Source organism: Oncorhynchus tshawytscha, linkage group LG28, assembly GCF_018296145.1.
Source record: "Oncorhynchus tshawytscha isolate Ot180627B linkage group LG28, Otsh_v2.0, whole genome shotgun sequence".
NCBI classification, from domain to species: Eukaryota; Metazoa; Chordata; class Actinopteri; order Salmoniformes; family Salmonidae; genus Oncorhynchus; species Oncorhynchus tshawytscha.
This window is the reverse complement of record NC_056456.1, coordinates 42,939,719-42,954,824: the sequence shown is the minus strand read 5'-3', so window position 1 is coordinate 42,954,824 and position 15,106 is coordinate 42,939,719. Positions and strand designations below refer to the sequence as shown.

General features: G+C 45.9%; 1 protein-coding gene across 1 annotated transcript in view; it reads left to right on the top strand.

Annotated features, from left to right (window-relative positions):
- LOC112226423 (ubiquitin carboxyl-terminal hydrolase 33-like) overlaps positions 1-15,106 on the top strand; it is a 74,834-nt gene that overhangs the window by 15,443 nt on the left and 44,285 nt on the right. Inside the window, exons 6-8 of the mRNA XM_042308320.1 lie at positions 573-684; positions 6,033-6,102; positions 8,972-9,085. Of these exons, the coding sequence (XP_042164254.1) occupies positions 573-684; positions 6,033-6,102; positions 8,972-9,085 (296 nt within the window). The remainder of the gene's footprint in view (positions 1-572; positions 685-6,032; positions 6,103-8,971; positions 9,086-15,106) is intronic.

Sequence of the window (15,106 nt, the reverse complement as noted above, 5' to 3'; positions counted from 1 at the left end):
CACTGCTCCTCCCACTGTTGCAGCCAAAGCAGGTGGAGCTCCTCCCACTGTTGCAGCCAAAGCAGGTGGAGCTCCTCCCACTGTTGCAGCCAAAGCAGGTGGAGCTCCTCCCACTGTTGCAGCCAAAGCAGGTGGAGCTCCTCCCACTGTTGCAGCCAAAGCAGGTGGAGCTCCTCCCACTGTTGCAGCCAAAGCAGGTGGAGCTCCTCCCACTGTGCAGCCAAAGCAGGTGTCTGTCCCACTGCCAAAGCAGGTGGAGCTCCTCCCACTGTTGCAGCCAAAGCAGGTGGAGCTCCTCCCACTGTTGCAGCCAAAGCAGGTGGAGCTCCTCCCACTGTTGCAGCCAAAGCAGGTGGAGCTCCTCCCACTGTTGCAGCCAAAGCAGGTGGAGCTCCTCCCACTGTTGCAGCCAAAGCAGGTGGAGCTCCCACTTCCCACTGGAGTTGCAGCCAAAGCAGGTGGAGCTCCTCCCACTGTTGCAGCCAAAGCAGGTGGAGCTCCTCCCACTGTTGTCGCCTCAAGCTGCTGTGTTTCGAAGCTTATGGTTCTAATTGGGTTCTTCTGTCCCCCAGGAGGGTAGCAGGGGGTCGGGCCGCTCCACCTCTCTGAGACTGCCCCCTACTGGTGGCTGTGAAGACCTGGGCATGGAGACGGAGGAGGAGGAGGAGGAGCTCCGCCCCAGAGGTAACAGCATCATGTTGAAGCCCTGTGTTTACACAATGTGACATGCCTGCATTCTTACCTTTTTAAAAAAAAAAATATTTAAAGCTGCAATATGTCCATATTTGGGCGACCCTGACCAAATTCACATAGAAATGTGTGTTATAGATCTACCATTCTCATTGAAAGCCAGTCTAAGAAGCGGTAGATCTGTTCTATGCGTTCTAATTCTGCTTCCCGTTCTTAAGTTTAATTTGCGAGTCTTTTATCTTCGTTATTTTTTTACACTTCTAACAGCTGAAAATACCATTTTTTTGGTTCTGGAAAATGTATTTCTCAACGGTTTAGATGGTACAATGATTCTCTACACTATACTTGCTTGTTTTTTGTCACATAAACTGAAATGAGGTCAACTATTAGAATTTTAACAACCAGGAGAAGGCGGAGCCATTTCACTTTTAAAGCGGTTTCATTAAACAGCATCTTCATTTCAATCAAATCAAATGTATTTATAAAGCCCTTCTTACATCAGCTGATGTCTCAAAGTGCTGTACAGAAACCCAGCCTAAAACCCCAAACAGCAAGCAATGCAGGTGTAGAAGCACATTTCTGACCTGGGCTTTAAAATACAACATTAAATCACACATAATATGACTAATATCACTGAACTATAATATAATATATATAGTCCAGCTGCTGTCACATTTCTGACCTGGGCTTTAAAATACAGGATGTTAAACTGACATGGTATGACTAATATCACTGTTAAACTGAGTGCCTCTAGACCATAGTTCCCAAGTCTCTCAGCTGATCTCCTTGTGCTAAATCAAACTACTAGGAGTTGAACATTGACTAATGAATCGAGGCTAGTAGCTGTCAAGGTGACATTCAGGATAGATGTGTGTGTGGTTAGTGTGTGTCTCAGGATAGATGTGTGTGTGTGTGTGTGTGTGTGGTTAGTGTGTGTCTCAGGATAGATGTGTGTGTGGTTAGTGTGTGTCTCAGGATAGATGTGTGTGTGGTTAGTGTGTGTCTCAGGATAGATGTGTGTGTGGTTAGTGTGTGTCTCAGGATAGATGTGTGTGTGTGTGGTTAGTGTGTGTCTCAGGATAGATGTGTGTGTGTGTGGTTAGTGTGTGTCAGGATAGATGTGTGTGTGTGGTTAGTGTGTGTCTCAGGATAGATGTGTGTGTGTGTGTGTGTCTCAGGATAGATGTGTGTGTGTGTGTGTGTGTCTCAGGATATTGTGTTTGTGTGTGTGGTTAGTGTGTGTCTCAGGATAGATGTGTGTGTGTGTGGTTAGTGTGTGTCTCAGGATAGATGTGTGTGTGTGTGGTTAGTGTGTGTCTCAGGATAGATGTGTGTGTGTGTCTCAGGATAGATTGTGTGTGTGTGTGTCTCAGGATAGATGTGTGTGTGGTTAGTGTGTGTCTCAGGATAGATGTGTGTGTGGTTAGTGTGTGTCTCAGGATAGATGTGTGTGTGGTTAGTGTGTGTCTCAGGATAGATGTGTGTGTGTGTGGTTAGTGTGTGTCTCAGGATAGATGTGTGTGTGTGTGGTTAGTGTGTGTCTCAGGATAGATGTGTGTGTGGTTAGTGTGTGTCTCAGGATAGATGTGTGTGTGTGTCTCAGGATAGATTGTGTGTGTGTGTGTGTGTGTGTGTGTCTCAGGATATTGTGTTTGTGTGTGTGGTTAGTGTGTGTCTCAGGATATTGTGTTTGTGTGTGTGGTTAGTGTGTGTCTCAGGATAGATGTGTGTGTGGTTAGTGTGTATCTCAGGATAGATGTGTGTGTGGTTAGTGTGTATCTCAGGTGTGTGTGTGTGTGTGTGTGTGGTTAGTGTGTGTCTCAGGATAGATGTGTGTGTGGTTAGTGTGTGTCTCAGGATAGATGTGTGTGTGGTTAGTGTGTGTCTCAGGATAGATGTGTGTGTGTGTGTCTCAGGATATTGTGTTTGTGTGTGTGTGGTTAGTGTGTGTCTCAGGATAGATGTGTGTGTGTGTGGTTAGTGTGTGTCTCAGGATAGATGTGTGTGGTTAGTGTGTGTCTCAGGATAGATGTGTGTTGTGTGTGTGTGGTTAGTGTGTATCTCAGGATGTGTGTCTCAGGATAGATGTGTGTGTGTGTGTGTGTGTGGTGTGTGTCTCAGGATAGATGTGTGTGTGTGGTTAGTGTGTGTGTGTGTGGTTAGTGTGTATCTCAGGATAGATGTGTGTGTGGTTAGTGTGTGTCTCAGGATAGATGTGTTTGTGTGTGTGTGTGGTTAGTGTGTATCTCAGGATGTGTGTGTGTGTGTGTGTCTCAGGATAGATGTGTGTGTGTGTGTGGTTAGTGTGTGTCTCAGGATATATGTGTGTGTGTGTGTGTGTATCTCAGGATATGTGTGTGTGGTTAGTGTGTATCTCAGGATATGTGTGTGTGGTTAGTGTGTATCTCAGGATAGATGTGCGTGTGTGTGTGGTTAGTGTGTATCTCAGGATAGATGTGTGTGTGTGTGTGGTTAGTGTGTATCTCAGGATAGATGTGTGGTTAGTGTGTATCTCAGGATAGATGTGGTTAGTGTGGGTATCTCAGTATAGATAGGTGTGTGTGTGTGTGTGTGTGTGTGTGTGTGTGTGTGTGTGGTTAGTGTGTATCTCAGGATAGATAGGTGTGTGTGTGTGTGTGTGTGTGTGTGTGTGTGTGTGTGTGTGTGTGTGGTTAGTGTGTATCTCAGGATAGATGTGTGTGGTTAGTGTGTATCTCAGGATAGATGTGTGTGTGTGTGTGGTTAGTGTGTATCTCAGGATAGATGTGTGTGTGTGTCTCAGGATAGATGTGTGTGTGTGTGGTTAGTGTTTATCTCAGGATAGATGTGTGTGTGGTTAGTGTGTATCTCAGGATAGATGTGTGTGTGGTTAGTGTGTATCTCAGGATAGATGTGTGTGTGTGTCTCAGGATAGATGTGTGTGTGTGTGGTTGTGTATCTCAGGATAGATGTGTGTGTGTGTGGTTAGTGTGTATCTCAGGATAGATGTGTGTGTGTGTGTGGTTAGTGTGTATCTCAGGATAGATGTGTGTGTGTGTGGTTAGTGTGTATCTCAGGATAGATGTGTGTTTGTGTGTATCTCAGGATAGATGTGTGTGTGTGTGGTTAGTGTGTATCTCAGGATGATGTGTGTGTGTTTGTGTGTATCTCAGGATAGATGTGTGTGTGTGTGTGGTTAGTGTGTATCTCAGGATAGATGTGTGTGTGTGGTTAGTGTGTATCTCAGGATAGATGTGTGTTTGTGGTTTGTGTGTATCTCAGGATAGATGTGTGTGTGTGTGTTTGTGTGTGTGGTTAGTGTGTATCTCAGGATAGATGTGTGTGTGTGGTTAGTGTGTATCTCAGGATAGATGTGTGTGTGTTTGTGTGTATCTCAGGATAGATGTGTGTGTGTGTTTGTGTGTATCTCAGGATAGATGTTTGTGTGTGTGGTTAGTGTGTATCTCAGGATAGATGTGTGTGTGTGGTTAGTGTGTATCTCAGGATAGATGTGTGTGTGTGTGTGTTTGTGTGTGGTTAGTGTGTATCTCAGGATAGATGTGTGTGTGTGTGGTTAGTGTGTATCTCAGGATAGATGTGTGTGTGTGTGGTTAGTGTGTATCTCAGGATACAGTGCCTTGCGAAAGTATTCGGCCCCCTTGAACTTTGCGACCTTTTGCCACATTTCAGGCTTCAAACATAAAGATATAAAACTGTATTTTTTTGTGAAGAATCAACAACAAGTGGGACACAATCATGAAGTGGAACGACATTTATTGGATATTTCAAACTTTTTTAACAAATCAAAAACTGAAAAATTGGGTGTGCAAAATTATTCAGCCCCCTTAAGTTAATACTTTGTAGCGCCACCTTTTGCTGCGATTACAGCTGTAAGTCGCTTGGGGTATGTCTCTATCACTTTTGCACATCGAGAGACTGACATTTTTCCCATTCCTCCTTGCAAAACAGCTCGAGCTCAGTGAGGTTGGATGGAGAGCATTTGAGAACAGCAGTTTTCAGTTCTTTCCACAGATTCTCGATTGGATTCAGGTCTAACACCTGGATATGTTTATTTTTGAACCATTCCATTGTAGATTTTGCTTTATGTTTTGGATCATTGTCTTGTTGGAAGACAAATCTCCGTCCCAGTCTCAGGTCTTTCGCAGACTCCATCAGGTTTTCTTCCAGAATGGTCCTGTATTTGGCTCCATCCATCTTCCCATCAATTTTAACCATCTTCCCTGTCCCTGCTGAAGAAAAGCAGGCCCAAACCATGATGCTGCCACCACCATGTTTGACAGTGGGGATGGTGCGTTCAGGGTGATGAGCTGTGTTGCTTTTACGCCAAACATAACGTTTTGCATTGTTGCCAAAAAGTTCCATTTTGGTTTCATCTGACCAGAGCACCTTCTTCCACATGTTTGGTGTGTCTCCCAGGTGGCTTGTGGCAAACTTTAAACAACACTTTTTATGGATATCTTTAAGAAATGGCTTTCTTCTTGCCACTCTTCCATAAAGGCCAGATTTGTGCAATATACGACTGATTGTTGTCCTATGGACAGAGTCTCCCACCTCAGCTGTAGATCTCTGCAGTTCATCCAGAGTGATCATGGGCCTCTTGGCTGCATCTCTGATCAGTCTTCTCCTTGTTTGAGCTGAAAGTTTAGAGGGACGGCCAGGTCTTGGTAGATTTGCAGTGGTCTGATACTCCTTCCATTTCAATATTATCGCTTGCACAGTGCTCCTTGGGATGTTTAAAGCTTGGGAAATCTTTTTGTATCCAAATGCGGCTTTAAACTTCTTCACAACAGTATCTCGGACCTGCCTGGTGTGTTCCTTGTTCTTCATGATGCTCTCTGCGCTTTTAACGGACCTCTGAGACTATCACAGTGCAGGTGCATTTATACGGAGACTTGATTACACACAGGTGGATTGTATTTATCATCATTAGTCATGTAGGTCAACATTGGATCATTCAGAGATCCTCACTGAACTTCTGGAGAGAGTTTGCTGCACTGAAAGTAAAGGGGCTGAATAATTTTGCACGCCCAATTTTTCCGTTTTTGATTTGTTAAAAAAGTTTGAAATATCTAATAAATGTCGTTCCACTTCATGATTGTGTCCCACTTGTTGTTGATTCTTCACAAAAAAATACAGTTTTATATCTTTATGTTTGAAGCCGGAAATGTGGCAAAAGGTCGCAAAGTTCAAGGGGGCCGAATACTTTCGCAAGGCACTGTATATGTGTGTGTGTGGTTAGTGTGTATCTCAGGATAGATGTGTGTGTGGTTAGTGTGTATCTCAGGATAGATGTGTGTGTGGTTAGTGTGTATCTCAGGATAGATGTGTGTGTCTCTCTCCAGGTCTGACGGGACTGAAGAACATAGGAAACACCTGCTTTATGAACGCGGCCCTGCAGGCCCTCTCTAACTGGTGAGAACCTATACTAAACCCCTCTCTAACTGGTGAGAACCTATACCAAACCCCTCTCTAACTGGTGAGAACCTATACTAAACCCCTCTCTAACTGGTGACAACCTATACCAAACCCCTCTCTAACTGGTGAGAACCTATACCAAACCCCTCTCTAACTGGTGACAACCTATACCAAACCCCTCTCTAACTGGTGAGAACCTATACCAAACCCCTCTCTAACTGGTGAGAACCTATACCAAACCCCTATCTAACCTTTCACCCTGACCCCAGCCCTGCAGGCCCTCTAACTGGTGAGAGCTGGTTGATGTCAACCACCTTCCTAACCTCTGGCCCTCCAGCCCATTAAATGGAGAGAGAGAGACACAAAAAGAAAGAGGTGGGATGGGTTCACACTCATGGAATGTTGCATAAAGCTTACTTCATTAATCAATGTTTTACTGCATCAGGGATTGTGTACACAGACGTTTCGGCTTTACCAGCCTTCAGAGTGGAGGTACAATTTACTTTAATTAAAACAGAATTTATAAAGAACCACAGATGAGCAGCAGGTGTTTCTAAGCAGGGTTGCCATAACAGACGAGCAGCAGGTGTTTCTAAGCAGGGTTGCCATAACAACAGACGAGCAGCAGGTGTTTCTAAGCAGGGTTGCCATAACAACAGACGAGCAGCAGGTGCTTCTAAGCAGGGTTGCCATAACAACAGACGAGCAGCAGGTGCTTCTAAGCAGGGTTGCCATAACAACAGATGAGCAGCAGGTGCTTCTAAGCAGGGTTGCCATAACAACAGACGAGCAGCAGGTGCTTCTAAGCAGGGTTGCCATAACAACAGATGAGCAGCAGGTGCTTCTAAGCAGGGTTGCCATAACAACAGATGAGCAGCAGGTGCTTCTAATCAGGGTTAGAAGCACCCGGACACCTGGCCTTATGAAACCCCAAAACGTGAACAGAAACCAGTTACTTCATGAATCCCAGCAAGAACAGAATAAACTGTTTTCTGTTAACTACTTAGTTACTTTCAATGATGGCCGTAATGGCATCAAATCTATTGGCTGTTATATGTTGTGTTTTTGCTGCCAAACACGAAGGCTGTTTATATTTAGTGTTTTGGCAGAGTTGCAAAGAAAAAGCCACATCTCAGACTGGCCAATAAAAGATTAAGATGGACAAAAGGCCACAGCCACTGGACTGCCTAGAAGGCCAGCATCCCGGAGTCGCCTCTTCACTGTTGACGTTGAGACTGGGGTTTTGCGGGTACTATTTAATGAAGCTTCCAGTTGAGGACTTGTGAGGCATCTGTTTCTCAAACTAGACACACAATGTACTTGTCCTCTTGCTCAGTTGTGCACCGGGGCCTCCCACTCTTTCTATTCTGGTTAGGGCCAGTTTGCTCTGTGAAGGGAGTAGTACACAGCGATGTACGAGATCTTCAGTTTCTTGGCAATTTCTCACATGAAATAGCCTTCATTTCTCAGAACAAGAATAGACTGACATATATACATATTAATGTTGCAGGAGAATAGAACAAAGACCAGTCGAAGGCCATATACACTTTATTTGGATAGTCTGACGGGTTTCAGAAGAAAGGTCTTTGTTTCTGGCCATTTTGAGCCTGTAATCGAACCCACAAATGCTGATGCTCCAGATACTCAACGAGTCTAAAGAAGGCCCGTTTTATTACTTCTTTAATCAATAAAATGGCGGTAGGGAAGCCTAGTGGTTAGAGAGTTGGACTAGTAACCAGAAGGTTTCAAGTTCAAATCCCTGAACAAGGTACAAATCTGTCGTTCTGCCCCTGAACAGGCAGTTAACCCACTGTTCCTAGGCCGTCATTGAAAATAAGAATTTGTTCTTAACTGACTTGCCTAAATAAAGACAAAGGTAAAATAAAAATAAAAATCATCACAACAGTTTTCAGCTGTGCTAAGATAATTGCAAAAGGGTTTTCTAATGATCAATTAGCCTTTTAAAATGATAAACTTGGATTAGCTAACACAACGTGCCATTGGAACACAGGAGTGATGGTTGCTGATAATGGGCCTCTGTACGCCTATGTAGATATTCCATTAAAAATCTGCAGTTTCCAGCTACAATAGTCATTTACAACATTAACGATGTCTACACTGTATTTCTGATCCATTTGATGTTATTTAATGGACACATTTTTTTGCTTTTCTTTCAAAAACAAGGACATTTCTCAGCGTTACATTACTAGATCCCTTTCTCAGTGTTACATTACTAGATCCCTTTCTCAGCGTTACATTACTAGATCCCTTTCTCAGTGTTACATTGCTAGATCCCTTTCTCAGTGTTACATTGCTAGATCCCTTTCTCAGTGTTACATTGCTAGATCCCTTTCTCAGTGTTACATTGCTAGATCCCTTTCTCAGTGTTACATTGCTAGATCCCTTTCTCAGTGTTACATTGCTAGATCCCTTTCTCAGTGTTACATTGCTAGATCCCTTTCTCAGTGTTACATTGCTAGATCCCTTTCTCAGTGTTACATTGCTAGATACCTTTCTCAGTGTTACATTGCTAGATACCTTTCTCAGTGTTACATTGCTAGATCCCTTTCTCAGTGTTACATTGCTAGATCCCTTTCTCAGTGTTACATTGCTAGATCCCTTTCTCAGTGTTACATTGCTAGATCCCTTTCTCAGTGTTACATTGCTAGATCCCTTTCTCAGTGTTACATTGCTAGATCCCTTTCTCAGTGTTACATTGCTAGATCCCTTTCTCAGTGTTACATTGATCATGAACAGGATAAGACACATAAGAGGTGTCTGTTGAATATAATATATTACAGAATGTGGTGCGAGGACAATCTCGCTCTTTCTCAGTCTCACTTGTTTTCTTTCTCTCTCTCTCTAGTCCTCCTCTTACCCAGTTCTTTGTGGAGTGTGGAGGTCTGGTGAGGACAGACAAGAAGCCTGCTCTGAGTAAGAGCTACCAGAAACTGGTGTCAGACCTCTGGCACAAGAACAGGTACACATCTCATTCTCTCAGTTTAGTCCACACACGTATCTACTTGCTCGGGTGCTGTTTTACCCTGCCAGTTTATAACATGTTAGGGTCTGTGGCCTCAGAAATGAGGGCAATCCTGGAATGACCTACAGGTATCTCTCTCATGGCTCAAAGTAGAGGAGATAGTGACTTCATCACTACTTGTTTTTGTAAGAAGTATTGACATGTTGAATGCACTGAGCTGTCTGTTTAAACTACTAGCACACAGCTCAGACACCCATACATACCCCACAAGACATGCCACCAGAGGTCTCTTCACAGTCCCCAAGTCCAGAATAGACTATGGGAGGAGCACAGTTCTACACAGAACCATGACTACATGGAACTCTATTCCACATCAGGTAACTGATGCAGCAGGAGAATCAGATTTAAAAAACAGATAAAATACACCTTATGGAAAAGCGGGGACTGTGAACACACACACACACGATAACATATGCACTATACACATATGTATGTTGTGTTGTAGTTCTGCTGCCTTGGCAGGAACTAATGGGGATCCATAATAAACCCCAGGAAGAGTAGCTGCTGCCTTGGCATGAACTAATAGGGATTCATAATAAACCCCAGGAAGAGTAGCTGCTGCCTTCGCAGGAACTAATGGGGATCCATAATAAACCCCAGGAAGAGTAGCTGCTGCCTTGACAGGAACTAATGGCATACTTAATAAACCCCAGGAAGAGTAGCTGCTGCCTTGACAGGAACTAATGGGGATCCATAATAAACCCCAGGAAGAGTAGCTGCTGGCTTGGCAGGAACTAATGGGGATCCATAATAAACCCCAGGAAGAGTAGCCGCTGCCTTGGCAGGAACTAATGGGGATCCATAATAAACCCCAGGAAGAGTAGCTGCTGCAGGAACTAATAGGGATCCATAATAAACCCCCGGAAGAGTAGCTGCTGCCTTGGCAGGAACTAATGGGGATCCATAATAAACCCCAGGAAGAGTAGCTGCTGCCTTGGCAGGAACTAATGGGGATCCATAATAAACGCCAGGAAGAGTAGCTGCTGCCTTGGCAGGAACTAATGGGGATCCATAATAAACCCCAGGAAGAGTAGCTGCTGCCTTGGCAGGAACTAATGGGGATCCATAATAAACCCCAGGAAGAGTAGCCGCTGCCTTGGCAGGAACTAATGGGGATCCATAATAAACCCCAGGAAGAGTAGCTGCTGCCTTGGCAGGAACTAATGGGGATCCATAATAAACCCCAGGAAGAGTAGCTGCTGCCTTGGCAGGAACTAATGGGGATCCATAATAAACCCCAGGAAGAGTAGCCGCTGCCTTGGCAGGAACTAATGGGGATCCATAATAAACCCCAGGAAGAGTAGCTGCTGCAGGAACTAATGGGGATCCATAATAAACCCCAGGAAGAGTAGTTCTGCCTTGACAGGAACTAATGGGGATCCATAATAAACCCCAGGAAGAGTAGCTGCTGCAGGAACTAATGGGGATCCATAATAAACCCCAGGAAGAGTAGCTCTGCCTCGACAGGAACTAATGGGGATCCATAATAAACCCCAGGAAGAGTAGCTGCTGCCTTGGCAGGAACTAATGGAGATCCATAATAAACCCCAGGAAGAGTAGCTGCTGCCTTGGCAGGAACTAATGGGGATCCATAATAAACCCCAGGAAGAGTAGCTGCTGCCTTGGCAGGAACTAATGGGGATCCATAATAAACCCCAGGAAGAATAGCTGCTGCCTTGGCAGGAACTAATGGGGATCCATAATAAACCCCAGGAAGAGTAGCTGCTGCCTCTGTAGGAACTAATGGGGATCCATAATAAACCCCAGGAAGAGTAGCCGCTGCCTTGGCAGGAACTAATGGGGATCCATAATAAACCCCAGGAAGAGTAGCCGCTGCCTTGGCAGGAACTAATGGGGATCCATAATAAACCCCAGGAAGAGTAGCTGCTGCCTTGGCAGGAACTAATGGGGATCCATAATAAACCCCAGGAAGAGTAGCCGCTGCCTTGGCAGGAACTAATGGGGATCCATAATAAACCCCAGGAAGAGTAGCTGCTGCAGGAACTAATGGGGATCCATAATAAACCCCCGGAAGAGTAGCTGCTGCCTTGGCAGGAACTAATGGGGATCCATAATAAACCCCAGGAAGAGTAGCTGCTGCCTTGGCAGGAACTAATGGGGTTCCATAATAAACCCCAGGAAGAGTAGCTGCTGCAGGAACTAATGGGGATCCATAATAAACCCCAGGAAGAGTAGTTCTGCCTTGACAGGAACTAATGGGGATCCATAATAAACCCCAGGAAGAGTTGCTGCTGCAGGAACTAATGGGGATCCATAATAAACCCCAGGAAGAGTAGCTCTGCCTCGACAGGAACTAATGGGGATCCATAATAAACCCCAGGAAGAGTAGCCGCTGCCTTGGCAGGAACTAATGGGGATCCATAATAAACCCCAGGAAGAGTAGCTGCTGCAGGAACTAATGGGGATCCATAATAAACCCCAGGAAGAGTAGCTGCTGCAGGAACTAATGGGGATCCATAATAAACCCCAGGAAGAGTAGCTGCTGCCTTGGCAGGAACTAATGGGGATCCATAATAAACCCCAGGAAGAGTAGCTGCTGCCTTGGCAGGAACTAATGGGGATCCATAATAAACCCCAGGAAGAGTGGCCGCTGCCTTGGCAGGAACTAATGGGGATCCATAATAAACCCCAGGAAGAGTAGCTGCTGCCTTGGCAGGAACTAATGGGGATCCATAATAAACCCCAGGAAGAGTAGCTGCTGCCTTGGCAGGAACTAATGGGGATCCATAATAAACCCCAGGAAGAGTAGCTGCTGCAGGAACTAATGGGGATCCATAATAAACCCCAGGAAGAGTAGCTCTGCCTCGACAGGAACTAATGGGGATCCATAATAAACCCCAGGAAGAGTAGCCGCTGCCTTGGCAGGAACTAATGGGGATCCATAATAAACGCCAGGAAGAGTAGCTGCTGCCTTGGCAGGAACTAATGGGGATCCATAATAAACCCCAGGAAGAGTAGCTGCTGCCTTGGCAGGAACTAATGGGGATCCATAATAAACCCCAGGAAGAGTAGCCGCTGCCTTGGCAGGAACTAATGGGGATCCATAATAAACCCCAGGAAGAGTAGCTGCTGCCTTGGCAGGAACTAATGGGGATCCATAATAAACCCCAGGAAGAGTAGCTGCTGCCTTGGCAGGAACTAATGGGGATCCATAATAAACCCCAGGAAGAGTAGCCGCTGCCTTGGCAGGAACTAATGGGGATCCATAATAAACCCCAGGAAGAGTAGCTGCTGCAGGAACTAATGGGGATCCATAATAAACCCCAGGAAGAGTAGTTCTGCCTTGACAGGAACTAATGGGGATCCATAATAAACCCCAGGAAGAGTAGCTGCTGCAGGAACTAATGGGGATCCATAATAAACCCCAGGAAGAGTAGCTCTGCCTCGACAGGAACTAATGGGGATCCATAATAAACCCCAGGAAGAGTAGCTGCTGCCTTGGCAGGAACTAATGGAGATCCATAATAAACCCCAGGAAGAGTAGCTGCTGCCTTGGCAGGAACTAATGGGGATCCATAATAAACCCCAGGAAGAGTAGCTGCTGCCTTGGCAGGAACTAATGGGGATCCATAATAAACCCCAGGAAGAATAGCTGCTGCCTTGGCAGGAACTAATGGGGATCCATAATAAACCCCAGGAAGAGTAGCTGCTGCCTTGGTAGGAACTAATGGGGATCCATAATAAACCCCAGGAAGAGTAGCCGCTGCCTTGGCAGGAACTAATGGGGATCCATAATAAACCCCAGGAAGAGTAGCCGCTGCCTTGGCAGGAACTAATGGGGATCCATAATAAACCCCAGGAAGAGTAGCTGCTGCCTTGGCAGGAACTAATGGGGATCCATAATAAACCCCAGGAAGAGTAGCCGCTGCCTTGGCAGGAACTAATGGGGATCCATAATAAACCCCAGGAAGAGTAGCTGCTGCAGGAACTAATGGGGATCCATAATAAACCCCAGGAAGAGTAGCTGCTGCCTTGGCAGGAACTAATGGGGATCCATAATAAACCCCAGGAAGAGTAGCTGCTGCCTTGGCAGGAACTAATGGGGTTCCATAATAAACCCCAGGAAGAGTAGCTGCTGCAGGAACTAATGGGGATCCATAATAAACCCCAGGAAGAGTAGTTCTGCCTTGACAGGAACTAATGGGGATCCATAATAAACCCCAGGAAGAGTTGCTGCTGCAGGAACTAATGGGGATCCATAATAAACCCCAGGAAGAGTAGCTCTGCCTCGACAGGAACTAATGGGGATCCATAATAAACCCCAGGAAGAGTAGCCGCTGCCTTGGCAGGAACTAATGGGGATCCATAATAAACCCCAGGAAGAGTAGCTGCTGCAGGAACTAATGGGGATCCATAATAAACCCCAGGAAGAGTAGCTGCTGCAGGAACTAATGGGGATCCATAATAAACCCCAGGAAGAGTAGCTGCTGCCTTGGCAGGAACTAATGGGGATCCATAATAAACCCCAGGAAGAGTAGCTGCTGCCTTGGCAGGAACTAATGGGGATCCATAATAAACCCCAGGAAGAGTGGCCGCTGCCTTGGCAGGAACTAATGGGGATCCATAATAAACCCCAGGAAGAGTAGCTGCTGCCTTGGCAGGAACTAATGGGGATCCATAATAAACCCCAGGAAGAGTAGCTGCTGCCTTGGCAGGAACTAATGGGGATCCATAATAAACCCCAGGAAGAGTAGCTGCTGCAGGAACTAATGGGGATCCATAATAAACCCCAGGAAGAGTAGCTCTGCCTCGACAGGAACTAATGGGGATCCATAATAAACCCCAGGAAGAGTAGCCGCTGCCTTGGCAGGAACTAATGGGGATCCATAATAAACGCCAGGAAGAGTAGCTGCTGCCTTGGCAGGAACTAATGGGGATCCATAATAAACCCCAGGAAGAGTAGCTGCTGCCTTGGCAGGAACTAATGGGGATCCATAATAAACCCCAGGAAGAGTATCCGCTGCCTTGGCAGGAACTAATGAGGATCCATAATAAACCCCAGGAAGAGTAGCTGCTGCCTTGGCAGGAACTAATGGGGATCCATAATAAACCCCAGGAAGAGTAGCTGCTGCCTTGGCAGGAACTAATGGGGATCCATAATAAACCCCAGGAAGAGTAGCCGCTGCCTTGGCAGGAACTAATGGGGATCCATAATAAACCCCAGGAAGAGTAGCTGCTGCAGGAACTAATGGGGATCCATAATAAACCCCAGGAAGAGTAGTTCTGCCTTGACAGGAACTAATGGGGATCCATAATAAACCCCAGGAAGAGTAGCTGCTGCAGGAACTAATGGGGATCCATAATAAACCCCAGGAAGAGTAGCTCTGCCTCGACAGGAACTAATGGGGATCCATAATAAACCCCAGGAAGAGTAGCTGCTGCCTTGGCAGGAACTAATGGAGATCCATAATAAACCCCAGGAAGAGTAGCTGCTGCCTTGGCAGGAACTAATGGGGATCCATAATAAACCCCAGGAAGAGTAGCTGCTGCCTTGGCAGGAACTAATGGGGATCCATAATAAACCCCAGGAAGAATAGCTGCTGCCTTGGCAGGAACTAATGGGGATCCATAATAAACCCCAGGAAGAGTAGCTGCTGCCTTGGTAGGAACTAATGGGGATCCATAATAAACCCCAGGAAGAGTAGCCGCTGCCTTGGCAGGAACTAATGGGGATCCATAATAAACCCCAGGAAGAGTAGCCGCTGCCTTGGCAGGAACTAATGGGGATCCATAATAAACCCCAGGAAGAGTAGCTGCTGCCTTGGCAGGAACTAATGGGGATCCATAATAAACCCCAGGAAGAGTAGCCGCTGCCTTGGCAGGAACTAATGGGGATCCATAATAAACCCCAGGAAGAGTAGCTGCTGCAGGAACTAATGGGGATCCATAATAAACCCCAGGAAGAGTAGCTGCTGCCTTGGCAGGAACTAATGGGGA